Below are 19,532 nucleotides of genomic sequence, written 5' to 3' on the forward strand. Positions count from 1 at the left end.
ACCAGCATAATTTGAGTGTTGGTCCTTTGATAACCTTGGTTGCTGTCGAGCTTCTAGGCCAGACACATCAGAAAACCCAATTTTATACCTGTATTTACATGCTAAACTGTAATCATCTGGCCCTATCCTTGCATTTAGGTCTATGTGACCACTCACACCTTTATTGTCAATCTATGCTCTCAAGGTGAAAGCTGTAAATTAAAGGTCATAATTCTAATATTGGGAGGTGGCAGCGCTTCTTAGTTCTGCTCTTGGTAACCTGTTTTTATAAAATAAAATAAAAAAGCAGATAAGCACTTCAGATACTGTACATTACAATTTAGTCCCTGTTTCCATTTCAATGTATAGTGTTTTGCATTCCAGTTAGGAAATCTGTCTTTTTCACACTTTATTTTCAAGAAAACCATAGGTGCTGTGTCTAGCTGCTAATGAATAACATGATTTGAGCTGGCTGATATGTTGGGCCACAGACTGGAGCTCAGTGCTCACAAGGCAGGTTCTGTGAGTTTGTCTGTTTAGGGAGACACTGCTCAGCCTGCTCTGGCTGGAGTTGCACTGCCCAAAAGGATTAAGTTCCCAGTCTGGGGGGAGCACTCCTGGACCCAGTCTTGCTGTGGGAGGTCCGTGTGACCTCCTCTGTGGCAAGCAGTATTTTCATCAGTTTAGACTTGTGCACCCACAGCAGCCTTTCCTGGACAAAGAGTCTCACCGCAGTTAGTCATGTCCTGGTAACATTTAGGAATGACTTCTGTAATGCAGTGTACATGGGGCTGCCTTCAAAGTCTGTTCAGAAAATACAGTTGATCCTGACTACAGCTGCTAGGTTGCTATCTGTGCCTGGTCACTTTGAAATGTTGCTGGTTGTTAAAGAACTGCTCCAGCTGACAGACCACTTCTGAGTGCCAGTCCAAATACTGGTGCCTCCCATTAAAGCGAGGATGGGAGACCTGTGCCCTCCAGTTGGTGCAGAGTTTCTGCCACCTCTGGCTGAGGAGAGCTGGCCTCCAACAGCATCCTTATGCCCTCAGGTTCTCCTTGAAGCCCTTTATGCTCTGAAGGAGCCCATGCTTCCATTTCTACCTGCCTCTGTATTGAGAGATCTTTTGAGGCTCTTCTGTAGGTGCCGCTAAAGTTAAGTTCACCATATATGAACTTTCCTCTCCAGGGAATTTCTGTCACCAATATTGCTGTCCTTACAGTGCCAGGCAAAGATTTAAAAATAAAACAAAAGCCTAATCCTTTAAATGCATTCCTGTTTCACAACATTGCAATGCTTTTTGTATTTTATAATGTTTTTTTAAAGAAGTTTCTGGAAGCACTGCTGCAAAGTGTGTGTGTAATAAATCAACAACAGCTGAGTGAAAAGGTATCTGCTGTAGGCGCTTACTCTGCATTGCTTTTAAACTACCTTTAGCTGTCATGTTTCTGTACAGTTTTTAAAGCTGCCCATCTCCCCATTTAAGTAAACTACCTTGAGGCACATGTGTATGAATATATAAATTAATAAAAATATAAAAATAAAAAATACTACTCATGCAATATACACAATGGGACTGGCTTACGAGTATACAAGTTAATTTTTTCCTTGCATTTTTTGCTGGCAGAAGAGAGAGCTGCTTGTGGGATTTTCTGCCTCAGAAGCCAGAATAACCTGGCCAGCCTTTAGTATTATGCAACTTGGAGTGGGGATGCTATTTGCTCTTCTTCCTCAGTCAGCAAAATGTCTTGAACCTAACAGCTCAAGGAAAGGATGAAAACACCCCCCCCTCCCCTGGAGCTGTTGTTCAGAACTGATTTACACCTATTTTTTTATGCCATGACTCGTTGAACCCTCAGACTCTGTGTGGACATATTTTTTTACAGCAATGACTGGTATCTTTTAAAAATGGATAATTCTGTTTACAACAGTTTACTGTGTATTTATGTCAGTCAGTCAAACATTTCCATTGTATCCTACAATTAAATGTTTGCTGAGAAAGTGTAGAGATGAAAGGTGTTTCCCCCCTGGCAGACCATAAGTGCCTAACTTGCAGGTTGGTTACTCTATAATAAATACTATATACTAAAACTGCATAATTTTGGTGTTAAACTTAAGTGCTGGGATTCCAGTGAAACAAGTGATGTGGTGCCAGCATTGCATGTCTACTTTTGCTGTAGTATAAACAAAGATAAACCATTATTGCTGTTTACTGTGACTTTTGGGGGTAATTTGCTGACTTGCTCATGTATTTGCTCCAGGTTCAGGTTCTTCACAGTCAAGTATTTGCATACAAGTTTAAATTTACTTCACAATGAAAGTGAAGTAAAAAAAATGTGTAAGTGCTTTGGTGTTCTAATGCTAATACAGTGGTACCTCTAGATGCGAACGGGATCCGTTCCGGAGCCCCGTTCGCATCTAGAAGCAAACGTAACCCGTGTCTGTGTGCGCGGGTCACGTTTTGGCGCTTCTGCACATGCGCGTGACGTAATTTTGAGCGCCTGCGCAAGCGGTGAAACCCGGAAGTAACACGCTTCTTACTTCCGGGTTGCCACAGAGCGCAACTCGAACACGCTCATCCCGAAGCACATTCAACCTGAGGTATGACTGTAAGACCAAGGAAGTAGAACAAGGCATGTGCTGCAGATCTGGAGGCAGACTTCTCTTTTATGGGATTGTGCAGGCATCCTCAAACTGGCTTGTTGGGCACTATGTGATTTGCTATTCCGCTAGTTATTCAAAATGGCAGAATGGGCCCTTCCTCATATTAATTCTCAATGCTGTCACAGAGCCTGGGTGTCTGGTGCTACTACTTTGGATACATGGGGTATATGAATTTGAATGTTCAAACATAAAAGTCCCGATCAAACTGGGAACCCTATGTCTGGGTTCTTGGACTTAAACCCTTTTGAATGTGGGCCTATGGGACTCACCTCCAAAGAAAGAAGCACAGGACTGAGCCACACATTTCAATGAATGCAGCAAGAATTGCAGATCAGATGAATGTGATGCGGTAGTTCTGTTATTAGAATTCCCAGCATATTTTTCTGTTCAAAAAGCAGCCCTGGATTAGGACCATGGCGCAAGAGGAGGAGGGAACCCTTCCTCCCTGCACTGTTTTCCTGCCGAAAATCTGTTATTTTCCATGTCTGTATCTCATGCATTTCCTAATGAACACACCATAGGTGATTTATGGTACTGCAATTACTTACTTGCTGTTGAGCTTGCATATTATTGACATGGTTATACTAACCTGCCAGGCTTTTTTATTTAAAGGAAAGGGGAAATAAATAAATAAATCAATCCCATGCCTACTCTAGCTTTTCCAGACCCTACTTTGGGGTCCATTGCTATGCCATGTCTTCCAGGCAGGATGTAGATTCAAGGTCCTGGTATTAATATTCAATGCTTGGGACCAGGAAAACTAAAATTTTATCTAACTCCTTCGATATACAACAGATAACTGTGTTCTGCAAAAGAGGGGCCTTCTTTAGCTCCCATCTTATCTGGAGGCCCCATCTATAGGAAGTAGGAATTGGGCCTTGAGTGTGGCGGCAAACATGCTTTGGAACAACCTCTCACTGAACATCAGATACACACCATTTCAGTCATCTTTTCAGACCTTCCTCTTTCAACAAGCCTTTTTATTGGAGATTTCTTCATCTGTGTTCTCGGTAGTGGCACCCTGTGGAACGCCCTCCCACCAGATGTCAAAGAAATAAACAACTATTTGACTTTTAGAAGACATCTGAAGGCAGCCCTGCTTAGGGAAGCTTTTAATATTTGATGAATTATTGTATTTTAATATGTTGCTGGAAGCTACCCAGAGTGGCTGGGGAAACCCAGCCAGGTGGCCGGGGTATAAATAATATATGTTGTTGTTGTTGTTAGACTTGAAATTGTTTTATATATGAAATTGTGTGTGTGTATGTGTATTCTAAATTGATATGTTTAATAGGAAGTAAGTCACAAAGGTAAATAAATAACAAATTGCTTGTGAAGTCTTTCTAGTCTGGGCCACCATTTTTCAGTTGGATGCTTGTCAACAGTACCCTGAGCCCTGGAAAAATGAATAAGTAATGAATACAGTTGAAGAGAAATTCAGCACAGATCACTGCCTAATATGAGGGTGATGCCCTATAATTGGGAGTGACACAACCATAACTTGGTCAATATCTATATTCCCAAGTATAGGTTTTTGGGAAGAATGTCAAGGTGAAATATTGACTGCATGTATCTCATCAGCCTTTGTTTTGTTTAGAATAACTTTTTAAAAGTAACAGATATTCATGGTAAAATAAATTATGTTGTGCAAATAAACTCATAATAAATATCCTTCAGGGGAGATCTGCTAGGTAATATGAAAAACTGACTGACTGCAATGAAATGAAATTGCTTGTATGCACTTCTTGCAGCTCAAAGTATTATCTTCAATATGCAGATAAGGCAGGAACATAAAATGAAAACCTCATAAAATCCAGAATACTAATCCAGGGGGCTGCGTCTGGAGCGGAAAGAGCCTTGTAAAATAAGCCAAAAAATGTAAGAACTTAATTACGTGTGCAAAAGAGGGGAAGAATTCATTTCAGTGCAGTGTGAATTTTCTGGTAGTCATAATTTAATGTGAAACAACAATTAAGCCCTGCAGTAAAGTTTGCATCAAAGTTATAATGTAGGGATATTTTTTAAAAACGGATTTATGATTGCAAGTTCCTCACTCCCATTTCGTGGGCATCTTCACTAGTCTAACTATGTTGAGATTGCACTGTAATCTCCCAAGCATTAGTGCCATAAAGTCCTATTAATTCCAACCCAGGCAAAAGCTTGCATTCTCAAGGAAGAAATGCAATCTAAGTTTCAAAGCATTTAAAATATTTATTCAATATTATTTCTGAATATACTTTTGGTTTGTGGCATCCCACCAATAAATGATTTCAGAAACACACCAGCTCTTGAGGTGAAATACTTTAGGGCAGGGGGAACAGAAATGCACAAAAAGAGCAAGAATCTCTGGCAGAGAAGAGGAAGAACACCCCATGCCTCCATGGGACAGATATGAACACAAAAGCACAATGAGTTAACGAATAAGTTCCTTGTCTATATAAATTCCCTGATTGGACTGGGTGGTAATCCTTCTGTGCACTTATCCTGCGCTGAATGGGGAACCTTGTGAATGAAGACTTGTGCACCATCTCTCGGGTCAGCTGCTGGGACTGTGCATGCAACAGAATGGTTGCTTGGGAGGGGAAGCAAAGAGGGGCTGGATATAACCCCCACACACATTCCACCTCCCATTTAACTGCTGGTTAACATGATTATGAAAGGGGTTATGGAGCTTTAATGCCTTCTGCCTTTAGAAGTGAGCCGTAAAGATTAATGGGCAAAGGAGCATCCTCTCCCACCCACTGAAATGCTTTTAAATCACACCCACCCACCCCCCACACAGCAGGGACTTCATGAAGCTCATGTGAGGGGGGGGGTCAGGTGAGAGAAATCCCTCCTGCACTCTCAGTCATTTCAGAGGAAAATAAGGCCATCCTTTGTTCTCTGGGTGATCTTTACAGGAGTTAGGAATTGGGCTCAAATGGAACCAGAGTCTGATTTCTCCCTACAGTCATTCCAAGGGGAAATGGAGACATAAGCTTCCATTCACCCTCTAAGGCTCTAAGCAACCACTGGCCAGAGAGATTTGTTGCTTCCTGTGCTGGCTAATGCAACAGGCCTTGCTACTTTCTCTCACCTAGTATGACTGACTCCCTGTTTCTGTGCAAGGCTAGAGTTGCACACAAATGCCATGGGTAATCCCAAGTGACCACAGAAAATGTGTATAACCAGAACCAGTTTGTGGGAAACTGGAATATCTCTTCAACTCCGGTCCCCTTAAGGGTATGTTCCTGATATAAAGTATTTTCATTCCATGACTCCAGTTTGGGCTCTCAGTGTATAAACATGCACGGAACCAACACCTATACACGTGTGTGTGTGCGCAAATAAAATACACATAAACATGCACACAGGTGAATATGTGTTGTAAGGAAAACCAACCACTCTTCTACCTGATATATTTCTTTCTGTAAAAGTAAAATAAAACTAGCATGGTGTAGCATTAAAGATGGCAATTAGTCTTGCAAAAAACCCAATGTCTGCAGAGATATATTAACACTTCTTCTTAAGGGCAAAGTCCAGTGTATAATGGGAAAAGCCATCAAACATATTCTCACCTAGCCAATTTAGAGAATAGCCAACTAGAGAATTTTGGACCTTAAGTACTGGGAAGGGGCATATTTTGACCCTGTGGAGGGGATAGCTATGATGTTACATTGATATGTATATGAGAAAAGTACACTTTTTGTAGTCAAAGGGAGAATTTGAGAAAGGTGGAGGCACAAAAAGCTGAACATTTTTAGACAGTATTAAGGCAGTTCAATCGGAGTCTTCATCATCAAGGTATTCATCTGCATTGCTTAAGGTTCGCATTATGTCTAGAAGAAAGAGCAACAAACATTTTAAAAATGTAAATTTAGGGTGCAACCCAACAGCTAAGCCAGAGGAATAAGAAGCAGTTGCAGTCCCAATACGCAGAAGGTGTTCCAATGGCTGTGGTGGAGGAAAGGGGCATGTTGGGGTGGCCAAGAGCAAAAACAGTTGACTTCCCCGTTGATGTGAATGGGAAGGTCAATTTACAACATGGAAAAGGGCAGGAGTGTGGCTGGGTAGAGGAGCGACACAAACCACCACTCCTCCTCCCCCTTGGATTGGAGTGAGTGAACAGGGCATATAGCAAGTGGTAGCAGCTCTGACATGGATTCAATCACACCAACAGCATTGCTCTGTTAAGAGCAGGGCCAGTCATTCTGAGTGTTTTCAAAATCTGTTACCAGAGCTGTCACCTCTTTCTAGCAAGACAATTGCAGGATGTTTTGTATCCCTCTATATTATTAAAATAATTGCAATAATTAAAAAGGCTTCCTCCCACAACAGCTTGGCATTCCTCCATAGCTACAATCACGTCTCTCTGTGGCTCTCTGTGTACCTGAGAACTTATTATTCTTGAAGCTCTGCGAAAAGGAGTGCCTTCTGTAGGGTTTCATCACAACTTGTCCTAAGTCACTGTCCTTAAGCAGAAATGCATTTTCTAACTGCCTCACATAATCCCACTTTCAGCAACAGTTATGGGGATATTCATAAGTCGCTTACTGATGCAGCATATTGGAAAATACATCAAAAAAGGTAAAAAACCAACAATCCTCACCTTGTCCTTGTTTCTTTTTAAGCAGGGAAGCACATGCTGCATTAGTAGCCATGTCAAAAGCCAATTTCTTCTCATTATTTCTTAAATCTGTTCTAGCACCTTTGTGAAAACAAAACAGAGGACACCACAATTAGAAATTCAGAGGTGAAACTATCAGGTCAGGAGTGTCTCACCTGTGGTCCTCCCGATGGAGCTTCTGTACTTTCAGCTCCCATCAGCTTCAGCCAATTTTCCAGTGGTCAGGGATGATGGGAGTTGTAGTCCAGCAGCATCTGGAGGACCACAGCTTAGTGACCCCTGTGTTAGCCGCATATCTTTGCTATCCTTGTTAGCAACTTTCCTCTAAAATGAAACTAGTTTTCCATTCTAACTTCCGATGCAAAATCTCTATCCTAATAGAGATTCTAAGGAACAGAATGATGCCACTTTGCCATCTACGAAGAATCATAGAACAAGTGATCGTGGCTTTCATTTTTTAACGGAAGTTCAGATTGTTTGTTGGTGGGGAATGAGTGTATCTTTTTGTATAAAATGTGCACTAGGGGCAGAATTCAACACAGCACTCAAAGTGGAATGGGGGAGGGGAGGAGGTCCACTCATGCAACAAGATTTTTCCATCCTCTCCTCACCTTGTACGTCTCCTCAACCTGTTCTGCATTTCCCCCCAGAGCAGAGTTGGGGGCATGGAAGAAGGTAAGAGATAAAAAGTCCTGTGTGCAAGTGAATGTCATTATACACACACAACAACACAGTTGAATCCTGCCCCAGTGTAAAATATCACCACAGCAAACACCTCCATATCAGTTGAATAATTCCTCACATAACTGAGAAGGTGGCTTTCATAATTCAGAACACAGCTGGTCCTACTCTAACAAGGAAGAAGAACAGGCTATGGAAGGAAGCATATTGTAGGGCTTCATGGGATATAAAACTCCACTAACAAAGGTGGCATTCAGATGGCTAATGAACACAGCAAGGAAAGTTGCAGATTTGCTACTGCACTCTTCTTCTGTGGGTGCAGCGTTCTAAGTCAGGGGCAGCCCATTCCATTTTGCCACCTGAGGTGGAAGTGGAATGTGCTGCTCCTGCCCCCCTGCTGCCATGCTCCCCACGTCCGCCATGCACCAGAACACCCCCCCCCCCGCTTGCCCAAACTCAGCAAGAGAGAGGCATTCTGGAAGTGGTGGAAGCGATGGGGCAAGCAGGGTGCCTCCTTCTGCCCTTCCACCACCTAAGGCAGGTGCTTCATCCCACCTCATTGGTGGGCTAGCTCTGCTCTGAGTAATTTCTTGAAGGTCTAATAATAATAACAACAATAAAACCCCACCCATCTGGCTGGGTTCCCCCAGCCACTCTGGGTGGCTTACAGCATATATAAAAACATAGTATTATGTAATACTTGATAATGAGCTAGGACAGAACAATATGAGCACAGAGAGCTTGATCCAAATCTCTTTGACATAAGGGGCAAACAGTGAAGTATTGTACATGTCTACACAAAATTATCTTCTTGAGTTCAGTGGGGTTTGCTTTCAGATAAGTGGCCATACGACTGCAAACCAAGAGAACTCTGAAGATCTTGTCAATCCATGGAAAATCTGGATTTTTCTTTCGCAATATATTGTAGTATTATATATTATAATTATCATAATATAGAATACATAATATAGAATAATTCAACTAGTATGCCAAGTGAGAAAATAATAACTGCATTATAGAAGGTAAAATGAGGCCACAAAAACAGCTCGTTCACAGTATACATTGCGAACTGGGTATACAAATGTGTGCCTATGGCTCAGTTCAGATGTGCATATCTTGGCTTAATAAACTGAGGAATGTATGAGCCTTGTGCTCAACATGTTTCATCTTATCACCAATTCTCCTTTCTCAGTGTGCTACTATTAATCCTGCAAGACTTCAGTTAACCATAGCTTTGTGTTTTGTCAGTACCAGGAAATTATGGTTATGAGGATAACAACAACTTGAAAAGCAAATGTGTATCTGAAGAAGTGTGCTTGCACACGAAAGCTTATACCAAGAACTAACTTAGTTGGTCTTTAAGGTGCTACAGGAAGGAATTTTTCTATTTCGACTATGGCAGACCAACACAGCTACCCATCTGTAATTGAAAAGCAACAGTGATTCAAGATCCTAGCTCAATGCTGCCAACCATAGTTTCCCAGTTCAGATGTAACATTAATGGTTCATGACCACAAGAAGTGTTGAATCATTGTGTGGCAAGAACATGGAATGGAAAGGGAAGGTATGGGGCACCGCGTGCAGGCATAAAACTCGTGCATTTCTCAGATATACACATCTCTCCAGGGCCCGTGCTTATGACGTTACAGGAATGTGTTGGTAAATACAATTACCTTTTGCCAGCAGTGTTTCTACGATATCTGCATAACCCTTCCATGCAGCAGCATGCAAAGCTGTGTCCCCCAGTTTATTCTGTGGATGCAGAAGTGGGGAAACCATCAAGCTTAAAATGTGGCAACAGACATTTAGATCATGTCAATGGTAATCAATCACCATTATCACAAACCCATTCTGGAAAGCCATTCAATGTGTAATTACTTACCTGTTGGTTTAGTTCTACATTTGGCTGCGTCAATAATACTTCCACTATATCTGCATAAAGTGAAAAAATTGGGAGTGGGGATATCGTGAGAAACTGGAAGTTGCTTTGTTAATTCAAAATGTAGCAGGAAAGTCAGGATCTAGACTCAATCAGCTCAAAAAGTGAGCTGTGAAAGTTGAATTAACTTAAGAGAACTAATCTATATGAAAGCTGATACAATCTCTTTTTAAAACCCACATTCTTAATTCAGGATCACCTTTCATTTCTTTTCTTTTCTGCTTCGCCATTATTAAGAGCACATGATTTTAGATCCATATTTATTTCCAGAGGGATTGCCGTGTTGAGTCTCTTCCAGCCAAAACAATGAAACTTTGTGGCAACTCAAAGGCTATTAAATTTATTATGGCACCAGATTTTGTGGTCCACTTATCAGGTGAGTTGCAGGTATATCTATAACTATAAACACACACACACACATGGTTGGCAAAGTGTGGGAGTGGGTGAAGAGGCAGGATGTAATCAGTAAGGTCAAGAAGAAATGAAGAAGAAAACAGTAAGGTTAAGAAGAAATGAAGAAGAAATGAGAGTGATATCATAGAATCATAGAGTTGGAAGAGACCCCAAGAGTCATATCATTCAAACCTCTGCAATGCAGGAATCTCAACAAGTGGTTCCCCATCCAATTTGAAACCATACTGGACACTGCCTAGCTTTGCAAATGTGCAGGCAGTTTTCTTGCTGCATCACTCTGCAGGAATTCCTTCAGATTGGCTGCCAGTAAGAGCAGACCCTACTGGGCTGTATTGATGGACAAGCTGTCTGACTTAGAGTAAGGCAGCTTACTCCTCCCCCCCCCCCCGTTATTTTAGTATTTCTGAGCTGCCACACCGTAAAATATCAGGGCAGTGTGCAACGATTAAGACATGAAACACCATTAAAAAAACACCATATAATCATTAAAGTGACTGGCTAAATAAAATTTAAAAATACAGAATAAAACAATTTACAAAGGCCTGCCAGCATAAAAAGGACCTCAAGAGTAAGGCTTGAAAGTGAGGAGTGAGATGGCCTCTGCAGGAAGAGATGGGGCCCACACAGAACCCGCAACGCTTCATGTCTGGCTCTAGCTGAGGCCAATCCAATCTTATTTCTTAATTTCCCTCCCTCTTCCTAATTTAAATTGTATCATACAAGAATTCAGACCATTACTGATTGCAGTAGAAGAGGAAATACTAGCTGGTCCATTAACCCAGTGATGAAAGCTCCAAGAAGAAAGGTGTTCCTCTTCATTCACTTCTAATGTACCTTTGTGTCCACCATGGCATGCCCAGTACAAGGCTGTGCTCCCAGCTTTGTCTAAGCCATTGACACCAACTCTGTTATCCAAACACTCCCTCAGCCAGCTCAGGTTTCCTGAAACAGAAAAAGAAATATATTTTTCATAGAACATAACAGAGTTGTTTTTCTTGGCAGAGGTGGGTAGAAGGAGGAAATAAATTATTAAGCTAAATCATACCGAGAACGACGAGCCTCCCTGGTATGCAATGCATTTTAGCTCATCATCAACAACAACAGCCCCAGATGCTACCAAATCACATTATTGTTGCATGAATGAAAATGTTATGCAAATTCTACTTTCATTCAATATTCTGTTTGGGAGACAACAGTCTTTTTAACAAGCAAGCTGCTTAGCTTTTAAGAGCCTATACAGTTGAACCTATGCATTATGCATTGCTCACATTATCAAATGTCACCTGTCCAGTAAAGAAAAACTTGTATGATGCAAGTCAAAATTATAACCAAGAATGACAGTTCTACCTGAATCTATTTCGATTACAGTTCGAGTTCTTCCAAATTTTGTAAAAGTGTATTGCTTGCTAACCAGCTCACCTGAAAGTCAGTTCCACTGGACTTACTTCTGAATAGGCGTGCAGAGATTTGCACTGTAAGAATTCAAAATCTAAGTATGCACATTGCTTGTTTAGCCAGTTTACAAGAGCACCAATCCAGTAGCTTCTGTACCCATGTGGCTGCTCAGTATGAGCTGAGGGTTTCCCTTTTACATATTGTCCTGGTTTGCACATGTGAAAAGGATCATGGGGTCTTGGTGGACCCCAAGCTGAACATGAGTCAGCAGTGTGATGAAGCAGCAAAAAAAGTGAATGCTATTCTAGGCTGCATCAACAGAAGTATAGTGTCCAGATCAAGGGAAGTCATAGCCCCGCTCTATTCTGCCTTAGTCAGACCAGACTTGGAATACTGTGTCCACTTCTGGGCACCACAATTTAAGAAGGATGCTGACAAGCTGGAAGGTGTGCAGAGGAGGGCAACCAAGATGATCACGGGTCTGGAAACTAAGCCTTATGAGGAGTACTTGAAGGAGCTGGGTATGCTTAGCCTGGAAAAAAGGAGACTGAGAGGAGACATGAGAGCCATCTTCAAATATCTTAAGGGCTGTCGCATGCTTGCTTTCTCCTGCTCTGGAGGGTAGGACTCAAAGCAATGGCTTGAAGTTGGAAGAAAGGAGATTCTGACTAAAGATTTGGAAAAACTTTCTGACAGTAAAAGCTGTTCAGCAGTGGAACAGACTCCCAAGAGAGGTGGTGGACTCTCCTTCATTGGAGGTTTTTAAGCAGAGGTTGGATGGCCATCTGTCCTGGGTGCTTTAGCTGAGATTCCTGTACTGCAAGGGGCTGGACTAGATGACCCTTGAGTCCCTCCCAACTCCAAGATTCTGTGATTCTATATTCACAGTAAGCCAAATCAGGGTTTAGTTTGTGCATATGAGGATGGGTATTCGCAGGAAGGATGACAGCCACTTTGCTCTCATGGTTGTTTTGTGGCTGCGCTGCACTGAGCTAAGCCACGGCTTGACTCTGCATATTGTCTGAACCTGGTCTTGTGGGTTTAGCTTTCTCTAGACTAACCATGAGCTGTAAGAAAGGTTTGTTCTTGGATTCCTGCTCATTCGTCTGGTGTTGGATAGCATGCTAAGCCAAGCCATAACTTAGCTCAGTGCAAAGCAACAGTGAGACAGCCAGGGAGGACAGAAGTGGCTGCCATCTTCCTTGGGGAGCCTGGGCCTTGGCTTAGTATGACATGTGAAGCTGGCCATGGAGGAGGGATAAGCCTGCAGTGGCGCCAACAGCTAGCTTCTGAAAACATCAATTGAAACCAGTAGGGGCTTTAACTACTACCAAGACTGAAATGCTATATACATTTACCTTGAGGTACTGTATACACTCGTGTATAAGCTGACTTTTTCAGCACATTTTTTATGCTGAAAAAGCCCCCCTTGGCTTGTACTTGAGTGAGGGTCCCACTTACCCAGGGGTCAGCAAACCTTTTTGGGAGGGGGCCAGTTGACTGTCCTCCAGACCGCATGGCGGGCCGGGCCATGTGTGTGCGCGTGCACATGCACCGGAAGGGGCTTCTCTCTCCCCCCTCCCCCCCCAGCCTACCTATGGTGTGAGTGGCAGAGGCAGTGGCGGCGGGACCAGTGGTGGGAAAGGGCTGGCTGGCTTTGGAGAAGCACTGCCCTCCACTCTGCCAACCGCGCAGAGCAGCAGAGGCGGGCGGCGGCAGGGGAGGGATGAGCGGCCCAAAAGCAGCCCTTTCTTGCCACTGGTCCCGCTGGCGCCGCCCGCCTCTCGCAAAGATGGGCACAGGAGCCGTGGTTGGGAGAGGTGCTGCACTGTCTTTTTTTTTATCCTGTTAGAAATGGATCCCAATACAGTAGTACCTCGGGTTACAGAAGCTTCATGTTACATACGCTTCAGGTTACAGACTCCGCTAACCCAGAAATAGTACCTCGGGTTGAGAACTTTGCTTCAGGATGAGAACAGAAATCGTGCAGTGGCAGTGCAGCGGCAGCAAGAGGCCCCATTACCTAAAGTGGTGCTTCAGGTTAAGAATAGTTTCAGGTTAAGAACGGACCTCCGGAACGAATTAAGTACTTAACCCGAGGTACCACTGTACTTCTAATCCTGGACCAGAAGGTTGTGTCAAGAGCAGAAGAAAGCAATAATACTATTACAAGTAGGGAACTATTACACGCATGGGAATTCGCTTACGTGCCCTTCAAATGGCTGAAGATGACAAATTAAAAGCACCAGGCATTGAAAATTTTGTTGCCTCAGCAGGATGGTGTACCCACTTCATGAATAGGTTTGCCCTATGTTTGCGGCAAAGAACAAAGATTTCACAGAAATTGCCAAAAGACCTTGATGAAATAGTGATGTCATTCCATTCATTCATCAGAAAACAAAGAAGGATCCATAACTATGACGTGGGAGATATTGGGAATATGGATGAAACACCTATGACCTTTGATCTTCCAAGCAACAGAACTGTGGCAAGTTTGGGAGACAAAACTATTTTACTCAGAACCACAGGAAATGGAAGAAAAAAACCATTTCACAGTCATTCTGTCATGTTTGGCTAATGGAACTAAGCTACAGCCTGTCATTATTTTTAAAAGAAAGATCTTGCCTATAAAGGTCAAATTCCCACCACGAATTACAGTGCACAAACGTGTTAAAGGCTGGATGAAGACGGAACAAAAAAATCGCTGGAAGAAATTTGGAACGGACGACGAGGAGCAGTCTTAAAGAAAAAACCATCATTGCTAGTTTGGGATATGTTCAGCGCCCACACATCTGATGACATAAAAAAATTGGCAAAGTCCTTCTCAAGTTACTTTGGCCGTTATTCCAGGTGGGCTTACATCTGTATTGCACCCCCTAGATGTGTGTTTACATAAACCTTTCAAAGACCGTGTGCGAAAGATGTGGCATGAATGGATGTCATCTGATCAAGCCCAACTGACAAAAGTTGGAAATCTGATGAAGCCCGACATAGAATTGATAGCAAAGTGGGTTTGTGGTGCATGGGAAGAGATCCCAGAGGACATGGTGCAATGCGCCTTCAAGAAATGTGGCATTAGTAATGCTATGGATGGCAGTGAAGACAGCGCTTTGTATGAGAACAGCAGTGATGGTGATGACTGCGAACTCAGTGGTGATGACAATGTCTATGCTGATAACCTCACACCAGCTACAGCTGAAACTCTGTTTGGGCATACAGATGAGGAGGAGGAATCCAGTTTTGAAGGATTTTAACTCTTGTGTTTTAGCTTGGTTGCTGATTGAGCTAAGGCTTTTGTACTTTTAAAGTTATTGTTGACACCATATTGTTTTTGTTGACCCTCTTTTCCACTTACAGAGCTAATTTACTGTTTTTCTTTGAAGTAAATATTCAAAACCATTTAACCTACTGACGCCTCAATTAATGTAATTTTATTGGTATCTATTTTTATTTTTGAAATTTACCAGTAGCTGCTGCATTTCCCACCCTAGGCTTATACTCGAGTCAATAAGTTTTCCCAGTTTTTTGTGCTAAAATTAGGTACCTTGGCTTATATTCGGGTCGGCTTATACTCGAGTATTATACAGTAAGTTTCACTGAACGCAATGGCCCTTACTTCTGAGTACACATACACACGGTTAGAAGGAATCCTCATTGAACTTAGTGGCAGTTACTTCTAAATAAAAATGCATTGAAAGCTGAAATCTTTCCTGGTTTGCATCTGTATTAGAACTGCTTTTTAGGATATTTTTAGTATTTTTATCACTTGTTTGCCACCTTCCTTTGAGAGGAAGGGTGGGAGATAAATGAAATAAATAAATAAAGCATTGAATTAGGGAGATTACCATTTTTAAAATTATATTTATGAAGTGTAAAAACAAAACAAAAAACCACAGGGGCTACTATATTATTAAAGTGTTATTGTATGTATACAGTGTGATTATAACCTGGACTAATGTCATTACATCGCATTGATTTGTTAAAGCTATTAAACTATTCATCACCATATACCTACGTTAGTATACCATCATTATCAAACCAATTATTTAATATTATTTATTTATTTATTTATTTGAAAATGTGTGTTTAAATCTAGATTTTCAAGAGAGCTTACAAAAGAGAACCATAAAACAAATATAAAACAGATCAAAAACATTAGAAATAAAAGCAATTATCATAGTAACAGTAAAAATACAATTTTTTTCTATCCAGCTATTTAATCTGAAACCATTATTCCTTTCCCCGTACTAAAAGAATTAATCTATTGTGCCTATTTCTTTCTGCAAATAAATATATTTATCCTGCAAATCAAGACTATTTGTCCAAAATACTCAAGACATGCAACAAACAATTAAACCCTCTCTCTTAGAAATAAAATGCCTTTATTGTCCCACACAGACATCCCACTCTCATAGCTTTCATATTTTAAAGAAACTCCAACAACCCAATCTATTTCATCCCCCAACCCAATGGGAAGAGAACCGATGAACTGCTTCTGTGGCAACCCAGCTCTCTTTGGTGCAGCCATGAGCTTGTAACTGAATACACAAGCCCGGGGGGGGGGGGGGGCGGATCTGATATACTGCAAACTTCATCTGTACCCACCTCTCTTGGCAGCTTCATGTAGTGGGTTGTCAATGGATTCTGCTTGTTCAGCCACTAAAACAAAAGCAAAAACACACGTCATCTTAAGCAGGTGACTCTTTTGATTCCTGCACCTTGCTGAACGGGCCCAAGGTAACTGAGAGCCGTTAATTTCCTTCTTCCTTCTATGCACTAATATGTTTAATATTTATCAAAGGCCAAGGATGTAAAATATATATATTAAACTCCTTATTGTATGCACTATAAGTTTTGATCCCCAAGTTTCAAAACGGGGAAAACTTGCCTGTGCCAAACGGAGCTCCTTGCGAAGCTTCCTTCAATTTAATGTTGGGGAAGCTGTGTCTACAGCGCCCAAGGTGGCCACCATGACAGAAGAAAGGGCATGCGGAAGAGGTGACCTCTGGAGGCATAGCTTGTCATGCAAGTTATACATGCTGAAATTGTCTTGATCGAGACAACACGGCGGCTCAGAACTGGCACTAACCCTAACCCTTCCGGCAGCAAGACATACCATGCCTGAGCCTCTTTCCAAAGCTCTTCCGGGTTTGGAGGAGGTTCTGTCTGATGGAGAAGCAGGCCGCCTCCTAAAAGGAAAGCACTCCCCCTGTTGCATCCAGGCAGCCCCACCCTCCCCCATCATTCTCCCCTCCCCCAAATAAAGTGGCAGCAACATGGGCTGCTGGAAGGCTAGCACTGCAGTGCCGCCCGACTGGGGTGAGCCCTTCCTGAGCGGAAGGATGCTAAAAGTCTGCTGTGCATGCAGAGCTCAACAAAGAAGGCCTTGGATCTGGGCCAAAAATACTGAGGGAGCTGTGACTATTCTTGGGGTCTTGAAGATTTCTCAGGACTTATGCAAATCTACAATTCCCAGGGAGTTGTAAATGACACATCCAGCTTATAAATCCTACTTAGTTGTGAATATTCTTCTATGCTTCAGCACGACAAGAAACATATTTAGCTTTTTTATTTTTAAAAAATATATCTGATGTCTCTCCAGCACTGTGCAGAAGTCTTTTTATTTTCCCAACATTTATGTTGATCTGTTTTATTCTGTCTCATATAATCTTTATGCTATTTTTTAGAGACTTATCCTTTTCAGCATTATTATCATCATCATCATCATCATCATACATGTGGTCCTAAAGTTTTATTGAATGCTCCCCCATAATAAGATTGAAGGTTGCGGCATACATTTTAATAAAAAATACAGTGGTGTCCCGCAAGACGAATGCCTCGCAAGACGGAAAACCCGCTAGACGAAAGGGTTTTCCGTTTTTGAGTTGCTTCGCAGGACGAATTTCCCTATGGGCTTGCTTCGCAAGACGAAAATGTCTTGCGAGTCTTGAGATTTTTTTTTCGCTTTCCCCCCCTTTATCTAAGCCGCTAAGCCTTTAATAGCCTTTTAGCAGCTAATCCGATAAGCCAATAAGCCTTTAATAGCCGCTAAACCGCTAATAGCGCTAATCCGTTAAGCCGCTAATAGGGTTGCTTCGCAAGACGAAAAAACCGCTAGACGAAGACACTCGCTGAACGGATTAATTTCGTCTTGCGAGGCACCACTGTAAATACATTAAAATGCATCCACTTGTGGGTTTTTTGCTTCTGTCAGTCCAGCAGATGGCACACGAGAACACGGATGCATTCTTCCAGTTAAAAGGTGTGTTCTCAAAGCAGCTCTCTGCCATGAAACCAGTTTTAATGCCCGGTTCTGGCATCACATTAGAAATAAGATACTATATTTCTTTGTATCTGGATCAGAGACAACCCCTTAAAAATTACAAGCTGCATACATCCTTATAGTCCACATCTGTGGTGGAGAGATATATCTTGAAAGGTAAAGCAAATCTGGAATATACCATAGTTGCTGGGGATTAGTCCAGTTCTTCCTTTACAGGTTCCCTTCCACCAATTTGTGTCACTCTGGAGGGAAAAGAAAGCAATGCTGAAAAAGGGAACAATGACTCCACTTGAGATGTACTCTGTTTATTTAGCACGGTCCAGTTGTTAACATTTGTGTTTGATGAACTCACCATATCCGAAATGTAGATAATATCTCCTTCTTCAAAATACAGTTCATCTGGCTGGAACAATAAAGAGGGTGTTTGAGTTTGCAGACCAATTTTAGAAGAATATCATTGTTGCAGCCTTGCCTAACAACATTTTAGGATTTATCTTCTTCATTCAGTTTGAGGAAGAGGTACAAACCATCAATCAAATGGAAACAGGGCCATGTGAGTATACACCAACTCAAAACTCCACAGAAGGTCTGCCTGTGTCTTTGGTGGAGTTTATATTTAAAAGGCTGAGTTCTGTAAGAGACATTTCTGCTTTTCTTGCTAAGAACATCTTTCCCTTCCACAGTTCCTTGCTCACAGGAAGGGAAACAGAGGCAAGGTTGACACCAAATCAGCCATCTTCTGAGCCCCAATCAACAGGGTCTGCCATTTAAATTCTCCCCCAATGCCTCAACAGTGTTGCTCCTGAGCATTGTGGGAAATCTGAAATAGCAGGCAGCTTGCAGTCAGGTGAAAAGGGAGCCAGGGAGGACAGGCAGTCCCAGTTTAAAGGGGGGACCAGTACTCCTGGGGGCCTGAATAGAGGATCAAACAGGAAAGAATTCGGAATTCAATGAACTGCATTCTTAGCAACTTCTTTTACTTTTGAACCTTTCCATGCTTTCTACCCTAGGCAGCCTTCGCTGAAATCTCCTGTGCAGCCTGTGAGCAAAACAAGGCCACCACAGCCTTGGCCCCATAAAACATGCACTGAGGCAGTGAAGAGCTTCTCTTGTACTGGGGAAGTGGAAGCTGAGAGCCCTGGCAAGCTGGAAAACGGGAAGGGAAGAAAGGGAGAGGAGCAGGAAGGTTGCTTCTGCCTCGAAAAAAGGCTGTGGCATCTCTGCCCCAAGTGGCAAGGCAACCACAGGGAAAGGAAAGGGAACGAGGCTTTTGCTGCCCCCTGTTGCCACCTGCTGGCTTGCCAGGGAATAATAAACCAGCTAACAGCTACTGAAGAGGCCAAACTACACATGATGCAGGAGATCTGGGATTGGTTCACTTTACTGTACCTGAGATTTCACCCATTTTTACTGGAGTTGTGGGGCTGAGAAGTGGGTGCCCCAAAGCTCCTGTTTGCGCTGCAGTGGGAAGCATGTGTGTGTGTGTGTGTTGAGCCTGCATTATTTGGAGCAAGGGGTCAGCACATCTGGCTGCTAACCAGAAGGCTGGTGGTTCAAGCACACCCAGGGATAG

General features: G+C 42.4%; 1 protein-coding gene and 1 long non-coding RNA gene across 2 annotated transcripts in view; one reads left to right on the forward strand and one right to left on the reverse strand.

Moving 5' to 3' along the window:
* LOC308458465 lies at window positions 1-5,482 on the forward strand. Its single transcript, XR_013977444.1, has 2 exons — window positions 1-2,346; window positions 2,592-5,482. It is a non-coding gene; the product is annotated as an uncharacterized lncRNA (long non-coding RNA).
* Window positions 4,833-19,532, reverse strand: part of OSTF1 (osteoclast stimulating factor 1) — a 31,027-nt gene continuing 16,327 nt past the window's right edge. Inside the window, exons 3-10 of the mRNA XM_080973233.1 lie at window positions 18,312-18,362; window positions 18,138-18,201; window positions 16,282-16,335; window positions 11,116-11,223; window positions 9,811-9,860; window positions 9,602-9,680; window positions 7,230-7,328; window positions 4,833-6,459 (exon numbers count right to left, since the gene is read on the reverse strand). Of these exons, the coding sequence (XP_080829359.1) occupies window positions 6,401-6,459; window positions 7,230-7,328; window positions 9,602-9,680; window positions 9,811-9,860; window positions 11,116-11,223; window positions 16,282-16,335; window positions 18,138-18,201; window positions 18,312-18,362 (564 nt within the window). The 3' untranslated portion in view covers window positions 4,833-6,400. The remainder of the gene's footprint in view (window positions 6,460-7,229; window positions 7,329-9,601; window positions 9,681-9,810; window positions 9,861-11,115; window positions 11,224-16,281; window positions 16,336-18,137; window positions 18,202-18,311; window positions 18,363-19,532) is intronic.

This window comes from Podarcis pityusensis (genome assembly GCF_964106645.2).
Source record: "Podarcis pityusensis genome assembly, chromosome: 11".
In the NCBI taxonomy this organism is placed as follows: Eukaryota; Metazoa; Chordata; class Lepidosauria; order Squamata; family Lacertidae; genus Podarcis; species Podarcis pityusensis.